This window comes from Acinonyx jubatus, chromosome A2, assembly GCF_027475565.1.
Source record: "Acinonyx jubatus isolate Ajub_Pintada_27869175 chromosome A2, VMU_Ajub_asm_v1.0, whole genome shotgun sequence".
In the NCBI taxonomy this organism is placed as follows: Eukaryota; Metazoa; Chordata; class Mammalia; order Carnivora; family Felidae; genus Acinonyx; species Acinonyx jubatus.
The window spans coordinates 157901639-157915404 of NC_069383.1; the positions used below are offsets into that span (position 1 = coordinate 157901639).

Below are 13766 nucleotides of genomic sequence, written 5' to 3' on the forward strand. Positions count from 1 at the left end.
GTATAATACAGTGGGAATGGGGACTCTCTCTCTGGGAGACCCCCACCCCTCCTCCTTCCCCTGGCTGGGTCAGCTGGGGAAGGGCAAGTGTATTTTCCCTTTTTGCCTCTGTAGAATAATTTACAAACCAACCTTACAGTATGTACAAAAAAAAGAAAAAGAAAAAAAAAAAAGAGAGAGAGAGAAAGAAGAAAAAAAAAAGAAAGAAAACCCAAAGAAGTCCCACTCCACTCACTGGCTGGGACAGAAACTACTTTTGCTACAAAAATGAACCCTGTACAGCATCACGGGGGTGGGAGCAGGTGGTACTCCCCACAGGGATGGACAGACAGATGGAAGGCTGGGGCAGCCGGGGGGGGGGGGGGGGGGGGGCTACAGTACCGTGTGCTCAGAGTGGGGGGTGGGGGAGGAGAGAGAGGCCCTGCCTTGCCCAGCTGCAGAACTGGGCCAAAGGGCAGAAAGGAGGGGGGAAGAGGGGGTCTTTCCTTCCAAACAGTCCCCCATGGCTTGGAGAAAAATGGCCTTGCATCTGTCTGTCGTATTGCTGCAGGAATAGCTCAGGGGTGTGGCGGGGGGGGGGGGGGGGGCGTGGCCAGATGGGGACAGAGTAGAAAGGACTTTGGTGCCAGGGTGGGAGAGGGTTGCCCAGAAAGGGGATGTGGGTGTACATTGTTATTGCTTCCTCCTAGGGCAAAGGGTCGTGAAGGGGGTCAGGAGGATGCTGCGGGGGGTGCCCAGGATGGGGGCCACTGCGAACCCCTCTCCTATGGCCATGGGAATCATTAAGGCAGAAACAAGAGGAGAAGCAGCTGGAAGGAGGGGTGTGGTTCGGAGCCATCCCCCCCCCAACCCCAATGGAGAAAATTCAAACGGAACCCAAAGTGGAAGGGGAAGAGGGTGGCAGGTGGAGGGGCGGGGGGGGGGGGTGGAATCAGGCCCTCCTCAAACCTCAGACCCCAGGTTGGTGGTATGAATGTCCGTCCAATACCCGCCTCTGCTACATCTTAAAGCACGCAGCTCCCCTCTCCAGGTCCCTATCCCTCGGGTTAGTATTGCCAGGTTTGTGCAAAATGAGGCGGGAGACTTTGGGGGGGGGGGCAGTGCGCCAGAGAGGGGCTGGAGCTGGGGCCTCCCACGGTGGCAGCCCCCACTGAGTCCCCCGCCCAGAATGGCTATTCCTGGTTGGGTTCCGGAGACCCTTCAAAATTCAGAAGAAAAGCCCCGAAGGGAGGCGTTATGCCTGCTTGGGCCCAGGCCAAGAGCCCTAGGAGGCCGGAAGACTGAGCCTGGGGCCTGGGGCAGGGGGAGGTGGCAGGAGATGGGACACAAGGGGTAGTCGGGAACAGGAGATCTACAGTTGCTGTGTTTCATCCTGTTTTTTTTTTTTTTCTTTTTCTAAAAATGTAACAATTAAAATTCCAAAAATAAAATCCCTTCCGGGACCTCCGCCCCTTGTTCCCCAGCCCCCACCTCCAAAAAGAGGCCCCGTGGGTGGGGGTGGGGGGAAAGAGGAAAAAAAGAAAAGAGAAAAAACCCCACTTTTCTGTTTTCTTTTTTCTCTGGAGGCCCAAGAGTCTTTGAGGCAGTGGAGGAGGCGGTCGTGGGGTAATGGTGGTGAAGGGAGCCGGGGAGAGCAGGAGGGTGTCGGGGCCGGGGTTCAGGTAGGGCCTCCAGCTGACCCCCACCCCCCAGGAGCTGGGAGTGGGGGGGGGTCCTCGCCGGACGTTCCTGTGCAGGCACTGCACGCCCTCTTGGCAGCCTGATGCTCTTTTTGGGCCCCCGCCTCGGCCGCCGTGGAGGGGAGGCCCGGGAGGCCCGGGGTGTCCTCTGGAGGGGGCGGGGTCCTCAAGGCGGGCGGAAGGGGGCTCTCGGCAGACAGGGCCAGGGGGCTGCTGCGGCCTACAGCATCCACGGATGCGTCTGGGGACGTGGCCTTGTCCTTGCCCGCAGCCACACTACCGGCCGAGTCTGCTTGCTGCGTGCAGCAAGGTTCCTGTACCTTCACCTCCGTGGGCATATCCTGGCCATCGACCTCCAAGAGTTCCTCAGCTGGGGACGCATCCTGAGCCACGGACAATCCCTGCACCGTAAATGCACCCGGGGCAGTAGACACCTCCTCCTCATCTTCCTCTTCCAGCGTCAGCTCAAACTGGAACTTATCAGGTGGGGGTGGGTGGCCTGGCCCCCTGGGCTCCTCCTCAGGCGGTGGTGATGGGCTCTGGCGAATGGCGCTGTAGTACCAGTCTCTGTTGTCCTCTAACGTGTCCAGGATCTCCTGGGCGTCCGGGTGGACCAGGTCAGCCCACGTCTCCCACAGCGGGTGCACGATATAGTCGATGAAACCCACCTGGGAGAGAAGGGACACCGGCGTCAACAGGTGGCCGGCTGTTGCAGATGGTAGGGCCATGTTGTGGGATCTAGTAAAGTCTAAAAGGCGCTGATAGCATTTAACCTAGTAATCGTGCTCCTCCAGATCCGACCCGGAAAAACTCTTGCACAGGGAAGAAAAAAAAAATCACATACAACATGGAAACAAATACTGGAAACTTCCACACATCTGTCAGTTAGCAATTAGTTGTAAAAAGCCGTGGGGGTGCCTGATGGCTCAGTTGCTTAAGCGACCAACTCTTGGTTTTGGCTAGGCCACGATCGTAAGGATTGTGAGTTCAAGCCCTGCGTCAGGCTCTGTGCTGACAGTGCAGAGCCTGCTTGGGATTCTCTTTCTCTCTTCCTCTCTCTCTGCCTGTCCCCTGCTCATGCTCTCTCTCTCTTTCTTTCTCTCTCTCTCTCTCGAAATAAATAAACTTAAAACATTGAAATAAAACGTTTTAAAACATTGTGGTACACCACAGATACCAACAGTGATATTTTTTGCAACAAAGAAAAACTAGAAATAATTCCACGGCAGAGTATCGGCTAATGCTGATACTATCTTCCCTCTTTCTTATGAACAAAATCTTGAGGGCGCCTGGGTGGTTCAGTCGGTTGAGCGTCCAACTTCAGCTCAGGTCATGATCTCACACTCTGTGAATTTGAGCCCAGCATCAGGCTCTGTGCTGCCAGCTCGGAGCCTGGAGCCTGCTTCGGATTCTGTGTCTGCCTCTCTCTCTGCCCCTCCCCTGCTCATGCTCTGTCTCTGTCTCAAAAATAAATAAAAACATTAAAAAAAAAAAAAAAAAGAAGAAGAATAAAATCTTGATTTTATTCAAGGCAATACTTCCCCAATATAGGTGAAAACTACATTTCCCAGCCTCCTTTGCAAAGAGAGGGTGGCAATGTGACCACATGTAGATGGAAGATCTGGGTTGGGATGGGCACAGGGGGTAGGAGTGCTGCTTCAGCTGGCAGAGACCTTTCCTCCTTAGGATGTGGCCAGAATGGCTAGAGTTTCAACAGCATCCGTGACCATGAGAGGCATCTCTAGGGACAAAGGTCCCATGCTTCGGATGATAGAAGAGAAACACTGAAATCTCCTTAGGTGCCTATTTCATGGAGCCAAAGGGAGCTAAATTCTTTCTCTCGACTTGTTTTTTTAATTAAAAAATTTTTTTTAATGTTTATTTTTGAGAGGGGTGGGGGAGGGGCAGAGAGCGAGGGGGACAGAGGATCTGAAGCAGGCTCTTGGCCGGCAGCAGAGAGTCCGACGTGGGGCTCGAACCCATGAACTATGAGGTCATGACCTGAGCCAAAGATGGACGCTTAACCGACTGAACCACCCAGGTGCCTCTGGACTTTTCTTACATGCGAGAGAATAAAAATGGGGTGTCTGGGTGGCTCAGTCATTAAGCATTTGAATCCAGCTCAGGTCATGACTTCACAGTTAGGGAGTTTGAGTCCCACATTGGGCAAGCAGGAGCCCCACTTTGGGCAAAAACAGGAGCCCCAGGTGAGCCCTGCTTCTCTCTCTCTCTCTCCCTCCTTCTCTCTCTCTCTGCCCCTCATGGGATTCTCTCTCTCTTCTCTGCCCCTCACTCACTTGTACCCTCTCTCTCTCTAAAAAAAAAAAAAGAGAGAGAGAACAAAAATGAAGCCTTATCTCGTTTGAGTCACTGTGAATTTGTAACTCCTCAACACCTAAATGGCCCATCTGCTGTCTAGATCTGTGAGAATACTACAGAGTCGTCAAAAGGGATGAGCTAAATCTATACGCAGTAACACAGACACATCTCCAAGTCATTGTTTGGAAGAAAAGGCAAGCTGTATAAAAATGGGTACGTATTGATAAAATTCATATTTTTTTAACAAAGCAAAACCCCTGAACTATTGCTATGAAGTTGCCCGTAAATGTAACTACGTAATAAAGCCTATGGAACTGGTTTTCCCGGGCGTTGGAGGATGGGGTGATCTGCATGCTCAAAGGGACATTTGGAAGTATCTAGAGACATTTTTGGTTGTTGTAATTGGAAGGGAAGGGGTGGAGGCCAAGGATGCTGCTCAAAATCCTACAAGGCACGGCCCCCGCGACAGAGAATGACCCGGGCCCAAAAGTCAACAGCACCAAGGCTGGGTAACTCAGGTCTGGAAAGGCGTGCACAGTGAGCCAGGAAGAACAGGTCTTGCCAGGGAGGAGACTGGGAGTGGGGAGGGTGAGAAACTTTCACATCCACACTTTACAAACAAGACTGGGTTTCCGTACCTCTTGTCAAGTTAAACAAGCACACGATGATGCGTCATCGCATCTCATTGCAAAATCCCACCAAAAATCAAGGACAAAATCAGCAGCCAGGTTACAGGGATACCGAGAGGCTGGAGCGACATAAGGTCTGTAACCAAGAGCTGGGCAAGTATTATTATGGATGCTAAATGAGAGAGAACTGTTCCACTCAGGTCTACAAGTTTTGAATCCAGAGGCCTGGTTTTGGTTATTCTGTAGAAGAGAAAATGTTGCAAATTTCCCATCAAGGCAGAAAAGACACACACACACACACACACACACAGAAAAACTTGACTTTGTGGAGGGGCAGGTCGGGAACTTCTGGGTCTCGGAGCTCCAGGCCAGCATGGGGTGGGGAGGCCCGCTTAACACCGTACCTGAGACTTCTCCACCGAGGCTGTGTGCTTGTCGCACATGGGGCTGATCTCCATGCCCCGCTCACGTTCACGGTCCCCCTGCTGGAAGAACTCGGCCATAATGCGGTCGGTCCACTGGCGGTACAACTCGAGTGGCTTGGTGGGGTTGCTGAGGTCTGCACAGTGCACCATGTTCCGAAGGACCTGCGTGAGGTGGGGGACCTTCAGAGGCCATGCCCCCGTCCCAGTCTGGGACCTCACGCTTCCTTACCTCCCCCTTTATTGGGAGAGTGAGGTAGGGGGATATGGAGAGAGATAGGGGAAATGGGGAGAGGGGAGAGGATGGCAGGGGGAAAGCAAAGAAAGAGATCGTGGGGAGAGGAGAGAAGGAGGTGTTGGCAAAGGCAGAGGAGACAGGACGGGGTGATGGAGGAAGGGAAGAAGTAAGGAGGGATGGTAGGAGATGGGAGTTGGGATGGAGAGAGGGGAGGGGAGACCAAAAAGAAAGAGACAGGAAGAGGGGCAACATGGGAGCTGCAGGCTGAGGGAGGAGGGCAAATGGGACCCAAAGGGGAGAGAGAAAAGGAGAGAGGGTCCGGTCTCCTTGTATGGTGTGTGTCGGGGGGGGGGGGGCACCTGGATGCGGTCGGAGTAGTTGTCCAGCAGGAGGACCCCCGAGCTGGTCACCTTCTTGGTCTCCACCATGGTCTTCAGGTCTGCCAGGAGGGTCATGTGTTTGGACATGTCCGTGGCCAGCACCTGTGGGTGAGGGGCCACTGAAGCCCTGCCACGGGCTGTACTGACCCGAACTACGCCTCTAAAGCTTTCCCTCAGCACAACCTGTTCCCAGTCCCCACAAAGGACGCCTCTCGCGGGGCTTCCTGGCCTGGACTCAGACCCTGCCTCAACCCCAGTGTCAAAGGCGCCCTTTTCCGTTCTGGCCCCGCCCCCGCCCCGCCCACCATGTCGATGACCATCTTGCGCAGGCTCTGCCGCTGGCGCTTGCTGAGGTTCTGGAAGATATCGCAGTTGTCTTCCTGCAGCAGCTTGAAGCCCACGGCCAGGTGGTGGTTCTCCAGCACCGACTCATCGTTGTACATGAGCGCCAGCTCCGAATCTGCGGCCCAGGCCCAGGCAGGCGGTCAGGGGAGGGTGGGGCCGGCAGGGCCGCCTCGAGGGGTGGGGCAGCGCAGGCCCCGCCTCCAACCCGGCAGGCCCCGCCCCCGTGGGGGCCACTCACTAGTGTTGATGAGGAACTGGTTGGAGACCCCAGGGTGGTCTACGTCATGAATAGCGGCCGCGAAGAGGGCGGCAAGAATCTCCAGGTCCGTGAACACAGCCTAGGGGCAGAGAGGGGGGTGGGAGAGAGGCGGGTTAGAAAGATGGGGGATCTGAGAGACAGGGTGAGAGAGAGATGCGGGTGCCAAAGACGGTCAGGAGGGATGGATGAGGACCGGGAAGGCCAGCGTCAGAGAGACACGGAGGTCAGGAGATGGGCAACGGGCAGTCAGGGAGGGAGACGGGGCTGGGGAGACACAGGGGCCAGGCAGTGCTCACATCTAGCGCGGGTGTGGCCAGCAGCACGTGGGTGGACTGCAGCACATCGGCCGCGTGAAGGCTGTTGTGGTAGGCCACGTCGGGGTGGTAGTGGTCCTCCAGGGTCAGCATATATGTCACCATGGTGTCCACTGGGATGCGGAATTTCTTCAGCAGGTCACGCTCCTGAGGGTAGGTATGGGGAACGGTGACTCCCGAGAGCTCTGCTCTCCGCCCGGCCCCCTTCCGCTCAGCCTGCCCCACTCAGCCCGCCCTACCTGAAATATCGTGTACATGATGCAGCTGAGGGAACGGCCTCCGGCGTATTCGGATACACAGAAGATGTTCAGACCCCACTTGTTCAGGTTCTCCAGTTCCTGGGTGGAGTAGGAAGGAGGCCAGAGCTCAGCAGCCCACAAGACCCAGGGCCCTGCCCCTATCCACGTGGGTAAGAAGTTCCTCTTGGTTGATCATCACCCCTCTCGACTCTTTCCTAACAATTCAGAGCTCTGGTCTGAAAGTAGCACTGTCATTGCCCACCGGGTGGGCTCTGTGCTCAGCACACAGAGTTGACTGTCCACGTCCGACCAGGCCAGAAAATAACAAAGCAACCACAGCGCCTGTGTACTGAGTGACTTTAAAAAAAATTTTTTTTAATGTTTTATTTATTTTTGAGAGCGAGAGACAGAGTGTGCATGGGGGAGGGGCAGAGAGAGAGGGAGACACAGAATCTGAAGCCAGCTCCAGGCTCCGAGCTGTCAGCACAGGGCCCGATGCGGGGCTCAAACCACGGACTGTAAGATCATGGCCTGAGCCGAAGTCTGATGCTTAACCTTAACCGAGGAGCCACCCAGGCGCCCCCTGAGTGACTATTGTCTCCCAGGCATTATGCTAAATGCTTGATCTCATTTGGTTGGTTGGAGAACCAAAGCTCAGAAGTGATGTGACCTACCCAAGCCCTTGCATCTCGCAAGTGGCAACGCTGTGGTGTGAACTCCGTTTGGCTGACCCCAAAAGCACAGTTTGGCTTCGGAGCCAAATAGCTCACCAGCACCAGGGGGAAAGGAACTCGGGCTAATTTTCCATGGCTCTCCAGAATCCGGAACGGTGCCAGCACACAGTAGGTGCTCAGTAAACACCGGGTGACTGACTGGGCACTGGCTAGTGCTGGAGTTCAGGTTACAACAAATGTCAGCTGACTGAGCCAACAAGAGTGCACTGAGTCCGCTGTACAAACCCATGTGGGAGCCCCTTGGCGTTAGGTGTCACGGAGCTGAACCCAGGTCTGGCCTGTAGTGGATGCTGTTAGGGTTCGACCCAGATCCCCTTCACTGACCAGTGCACCTGTCCTCCTGGGTGGGTGCTGGGACTGTTGCTTACAAAGACTCACAGCTGCTCTGTTCTCCAGAAAACTGCTCTTGCCCCTATGGGAGCTACATGGAGGTGGTAATGCTGTCCACTCTGGGGACTGCCCACAGTGGGGTACAAAAGTCCCGCACTCTTGCCTCAAGGTGGGCTCAACTCTGTGGCACTGTTGACACTCCAGAGCTCCCTGTGGAGTCAGGCGGAGGCCAGATTCTGAGGCCACCTCCTTGCTTAGCTTCTTCCTCTCCTGCTTCCTTCACTCTTGCTCTCCTGAGAGTCTCATAAGCCAAGTATGCCTGGATTATCATTTCAGACTGACCCAATGCCCGGTCCTTCTCTGGGCCCCAGGAGACTCCCTCCCCTCTCTAGTCCAGTGTCTGCTGAGACCCTACTCACTTGGGCCAGGAGCTCTTCTTGGTTGGTCTTCACCCCAAAGCGGGGGATGCTAGAGTCACTCAGGCTGCTGCTATGCATCAGCTTCTTCACCCCCGTGATCTGAGACATGGGCTGGAATTGCGGCCCAGGGGGCGGGGGCTGCTGGGAAGGTCTCTGGCGGGGAGCTGGCTGTTTTTCTCGATCCTTCATCGTGGGTGATGGAATCTCCACTTCATTCTGCTTGTCTGGAGCAGATGGAGGAGAGACAAGCATGAGACTCCCACAGAGACCCCCTCATCTGGCCCTCACTTCCCCTGGGCTCCCCACTGTGCCCTGGGAAGGCTCACGCAGGAGGGCAGACCCCTTCAGGATGTCATGCTGTTGGTTCCTTATAGGCTGGAAACCAGAGGGAAGGGAGGAATTCTTCTGGGAGGTGGTGGGCTGGCGCAGGGACCCTGGGACTGGCCTGGAGCATTGGGGTGGCCCCAGTCTGATAGCCAGGTTTGACAAGGCGGTGGCACGGGAAGTCAGGAAGCAGGTTGAGGATGCTGGAGAGAGTAGCTGCCTGTCCTGTATAGGCAGGAGAACTTCTAGGGCAGGGGAGACACCTCCATGGTGACTAAGAGTGCTGATCGGGGTGGACAGCATGGGGAAGAGGGAGGGAAGGGTAGTCTCTGGCTCCATGAGCCCCACCCCCACCCCACCCCTTTAACACCAGCCTGCCTGGGGGGCCAGCCCCAGGATCCCTTTTCCTGAGCTTTCAAGGGCTTCCAGAGCTGAACCTGGGCCACCCATTGTGACCTGGGGCCCTGCCAGTCAATAACGGGGCCTAACAGGGTTTATTTGCATGCCATGCTCCCATTGGCTGGATCTCAGAACTCTGCACGGCCACACCCCCATTGGCGGGAGGATTTGAAACTCTGAACCCTTCTCTTGGGCTTGGCGTAGGGTGGTTCTCCAGAATTTGGAAACCTTTGGTGATAAATTGAGAGGGTAAAATTATCCTGAATTTGGGGGGGGCATATCTTCAGCTTGGGCTCTTGGATAAAGAGATTAGGATGAGTTGGAGGTCCCCATGAGCTTGAGGGTTCTAATGAATTTGAGGTACTCTGTATAACTGTATTAGGTATCAAAAGTCTGTGTGTGTGGGGGGGGGTCCTATGAATCTGAGGGTCATATCAAGTTGGGTGATTCTCCCGAATTTGGGAGACCTTTCAGCTTGGAGGGTTTTGAAACTTTGAGGGGGTCTTTTATGAGTTCTTAAGGACAGCCGTTCCCTTAAGTTTGAGAACCCTACCGAGTTTGAGCATACCTCTTGAGTTTGAGGGGTCTCCTGAATTTGTGGGGGGAAATCCAAGTTTGGATAGTCTACTGAATTTGGGGAGGCCTTTCAGCCTGGAGGCATTTAAAGTTTAGAAATTCTATTTGAGTTTGTGGGGTTTTTGGGGCCTTGAGTTTGAGAGTTCTGTTGTGGTCCCACTGAGTTTGGGGGGGCTTTTCTGCTTGGAGAGATTTTTTTAATGTGGAAGTTCTATAAAAGTTGACATCCCTCTGGGTTTAGGGGCATCGTGAGCATGGGAACGCTTGAGCGTGGTAACCTTGATCTTTAGGGAATTAAGAGTCAGGGTCCCTCGGGCAAATGTGGGCAATGGGACCTGCGGTCTGGGGCAGCCCCCTCCAATTCAGGCGTGCAGCCTCTCCCCGCACATACAAGCGGTGCCTTTCACTCACCCAGGAATGTGGTGGAGATGTACTCAGAGACCTGGTTTCCTGACCTGCTCATCTCTGACAGGTGTGTGAGTTCACGGTTTAACATCCTCTTGAACTAAGGTGAAGGAGGCAAGAAGGAAGGAATGATGGGGAGACAGGGCAGCAGAGGGTGGAGGATGTCAGCCCCTCCCGAGAAACTTCTGAAGACCCCATGAGTCCTTCCAACTTCTCTGCTCAGCCAACAGAGCCCTCAGCAAGCTGCTAGAGGGGAGGGGTCAGCCCTTCCTCCCCTCCCAGGTCTGGAGGGGGGCCCCAGGCTTGGAAGTCAGGACTCAGCATACCCCTCCCTTCCTGAGGAAGGGGGGCACCCCTCCCCAGACTTCCTCTTCCTCCAGCCCAAAGGAGGAGCCAGAGGGGCACCTGTGGAAGGGAGGGCTCCCGCTTAACAGTGAGCCAATAGGGTGTCAGGAGAATCCCGTCGCCATGGCGATGGGAGTCTCCTTAGCAACTCCCCCTCCAACCAGCTGCTGAGCTGGGGGAAAGTGGGGGGGGGGGGCAGGCCGCAGGCCCCTTAACCCTTGCCTTCCCAGAGCTACCCTGGCCCACGTCTTCCCAGATATGGACCCCACTCCCAGGGCGTCCAGGCCCCCAGCTCCCAGCCCAGTTTGGAAGGAGACAATACGGTCTCTCCTTTGCAGGAGAGAATGCAAGTTCTGGGAGAAGAGAAGGTTTGGCAGGGGCAGGGAGAACAGTGAGCTGAGGAAACCTTGTTCGGTCATCCAGGGGAGGGGGGTTCCCATCATAGCCCCCTCTCCCCCAGTCCCAGGAGGGTGGACAGATGCACAGATGAGCAGAGGATACCCCGAACCAGGCTTGGAGGTCCCTCCTGGTCCCCCCAAGCCACCTCACACAAGTGTCTGCTGTGACATTGTGCAGGGAGGAGAAAGGGCATTGGTTCCCCGCCCCCAAGCTCCACTGAAGCACCCCCAAAGCAGGAGCAGACTCCGTCCAGAGAGGCAGGAGGGACACTTGATGGGAAGGGTGAGCCCACGCAGCCCACACCAGGATGGGGCACTTACTCCTCCTAGTGCTGCGAGAGACACGTACACAAGAAGGACCCACAAAGTCACACAACCACACACAGAGTCACAGACTACCATCTTACACGGCTCTGCACAGCCACAGACACACAAATCAAGGGACACACACGATAAGGCAGTCACAGACACTTGGGGTCACATGCCCCGGAGAAAACACACAGCTCTGGGTTCACAAACACGTCCCAACATACACCACCACAACCAGAGCCATGTGATCTCAGAAAGGGCCACACCGTGACCCAGGCAAATAAGCATATGGTCAGACAGCCCCGCACCGCTGTAGACACATACACACGTGAGTACCGACACACCCAGCAAGAGACCCACATCCCCAGCCACCCGCTATCCCCACCCAGCCCTGGGCCACACACAGACACAGACAGTCACAAGGCTTCATGTCCAGGCCACACACGTGCACAGCCGCACACACCCGCCCAGGCCAGGGGCTTGAGGATCCAAGGTGGGAGGGCTAGGGCCGAGTCTCCCGCCCATCCTCCACCCCGACTTCCCCTACCTGGTCCCACCAGCCCACCAGCCACGGCTTGGAGCAGGTCTCACAGAAGAAATCCACCAAGGGCATCTTGGAATCTTAGCCCCGCTCGGGGCTGCCGCACACAGAGGCTGGGCTTGGGGAGTCCCGGGGTTAACAGCCACTGTGGGTTTGGTGGCGGGGGGGGGGTTCAGGGCAGGTGGGCAGTGCAAGGGGGAGCCGCGGAGGGGCCTGGGCCGGCCCAGCGGGGCTGGGGGCTCCCCTCCCCTCCGCGCTCCCGATAGCAGCCCTGGTTACATGGTCTGCCAGCCCCTGGCCCTGATGGGCCCCCCCGCGGCAGTAGCTGGAGGTGGCCTGGGACCCCTGCCCATGGGGGGGCAGGGTGAGGGTCCCGGGAGGTGCCTTCGGAGGCTCTGGGCTCCGTGTGCGCGCCTGTGTGTGTGTGCGTGTGCGTGCTCACTGCAGCACTGGCAGGCTGCATGCGACGTCAGGTGGTGCCGGGGGTGGGGGGGGCGTTAAAGGGGCATCGGAATCCACGGGCCTGAGCCAGGACCCAGGTGGGGCTGCCGGGGAAAGGCAGGGAGGCACGCACATCCCCGACAGGACGCGTCCCTTCCAGGGACACACCCAGAGACAAAGACACACGCCCAGACAGTCCACACACTCACACACACTGAGATGCACCTTCTATACCAACACACGCACTAACACACACCACACAGTCACAACTCCGAAGTCCAGCCCTTTCGCAGGTATACAGCTGAGTACACGGAGACAGGAACGCCTTCAGGCACAGCCCTCCCAAGAACACAGACTCACACCCAGACACGGAGACACACACCTGGGGACACACACCCAGATATGCTGCACACACTCCACACACCCACGGGCACACTTTCAGACAAACACAAATACCATGTGGCCTTGGACACAGACATACCCTGAGAAACCCATAAGCAAATGCTCGCATCATACCCACAACCACACACACACATCATTTGCAGGAACACAACGGCAAACCTACATTTAGAGACAGTCACATTCTCAGAGGCTCGGCACACTCTCAGAGACACAATCACCCTCAGACGGGAATGTTCCCAGACAAACCTCCACCCACAGGTATGTGCACCACCCCCAACGCAGACACCTCCACCTGTATACTCATTTCCTGATAGGCATCTTCCCACGCGGGCTACCACCGTGCCGCACAACTCCAGGAAACATCATTCATGCCGCCTGTTTTCCTGGATGGTGTCCTCTGGAGTTGTGCAGTACACAGACCACACAACTGTACATGGAAGCCTTGCACCCTCTCCTGCAGCCCTGCAAGTGCATGCATGTGTCTGTGCACACACGTGGAGTCACAGACACATGGAGATACACACTCAGATTCATACGTAGACCAACTCACACTTGTAAACATACGTACACCTCTGGCACAGCCCCACACACTTACAATCTGGTATAACCGCTTGTGTGCACCCATACATCCTCCATACAGACACATCTGCACACTACTCATGATGTACCCTCTTGGAACATCCCCTCACACCCCGTCTTGTGCTGCAAATGTGTAGCCAACAAATTGACAGCCACACAGACCCACAGTCACACACACACACACCTGTAGACTATACAAGCATTGGACAACCCCCTCAAGAGAGATGGCAGCCTGCATCAGATGCACAACCAGGCACATATACCCCCACGCACTAGGCTTCCCCCACCCCTGGGGGAAGTCAGAATCTGCTAGAACATGCAGCCCTAGGGTTGGCCCTGCTTAGGAATGGGCCGCCACCCCAAAGGCCCCCCGCTTCACACATTGGCCCCGCCCCAAACGTGTCCTCCCCCTCAGGTCCCGCCAGCAGTCAGCCCCACCCCACAGGCCAGGAAAGGGTCCCCTCTCATTGGCCCCATCCAGATGCTGGCCCCGCCCCATGGGTGGACCCGCCCGCAGATCCCACCCAGCGGCTGGCCCCCATCCTCAGGCCCCGCCCAGGGACTAGTTCCGCCCTGCCGGCTGGGGGCCTCCTCACCTTGTGAGATGCCATCTCGCTCACGGAGCGGTAGGTCTGCATGGTCTCCAGCTGCTCCAGGCACCAGTCCAGCTCCTCCAGTGTCTCCCGGGCCAGTTGTTGACATGTCTCTTCTGGAGAAGGGGCAGCATGGGTGGTGACCCA

General features: G+C 56.3%; 1 protein-coding gene across 8 annotated transcripts in view; it reads right to left on the reverse strand.

Moving 5' to 3' along the window:
• Nucleotides 1–1052: 1052 nt before the first annotated feature.
• The window catches only part of PDE4A (phosphodiesterase 4A), a 38306-nt gene continuing 25592 nt past the window's right edge, over nucleotides 1053–13766 (reverse strand). For 6 of the 8 annotated variants that reach the window (XM_027050579.2, XM_027050578.2, XM_027050580.2 and 3 more), the window contains 10 exons: nucleotides 13623–13735; nucleotides 10018–10111; nucleotides 8308–8531; nucleotides 6825–6923; nucleotides 6568–6732; nucleotides 6251–6350; nucleotides 5973–6127; nucleotides 5647–5769; nucleotides 5032–5214; nucleotides 1053–2347 (listed from right to left, as the gene is read on the reverse strand). In XM_027050579.2, coding sequence (XP_026906380.1) covers nucleotides 1658–2347; nucleotides 5032–5214; nucleotides 5647–5769; nucleotides 5973–6127; nucleotides 6251–6350; nucleotides 6568–6732; nucleotides 6825–6923; nucleotides 8308–8531; nucleotides 10018–10111; nucleotides 13623–13735 — 1946 coding nt within the window. In that variant the 3' untranslated portion in view covers nucleotides 1053–1657. Of the gene's footprint in view, nucleotides 2348–5031; nucleotides 5215–5646; nucleotides 5770–5972; nucleotides 6128–6250; nucleotides 6351–6567; nucleotides 6733–6824; nucleotides 6924–8307; nucleotides 8532–10017; nucleotides 10112–11610; nucleotides 12244–12739; nucleotides 12889–13622; nucleotides 13736–13766 lie in introns of those variants that run through there. The other 2 variants (XM_053219915.1, XM_027050581.2) reach the window with 2 other exon arrangements.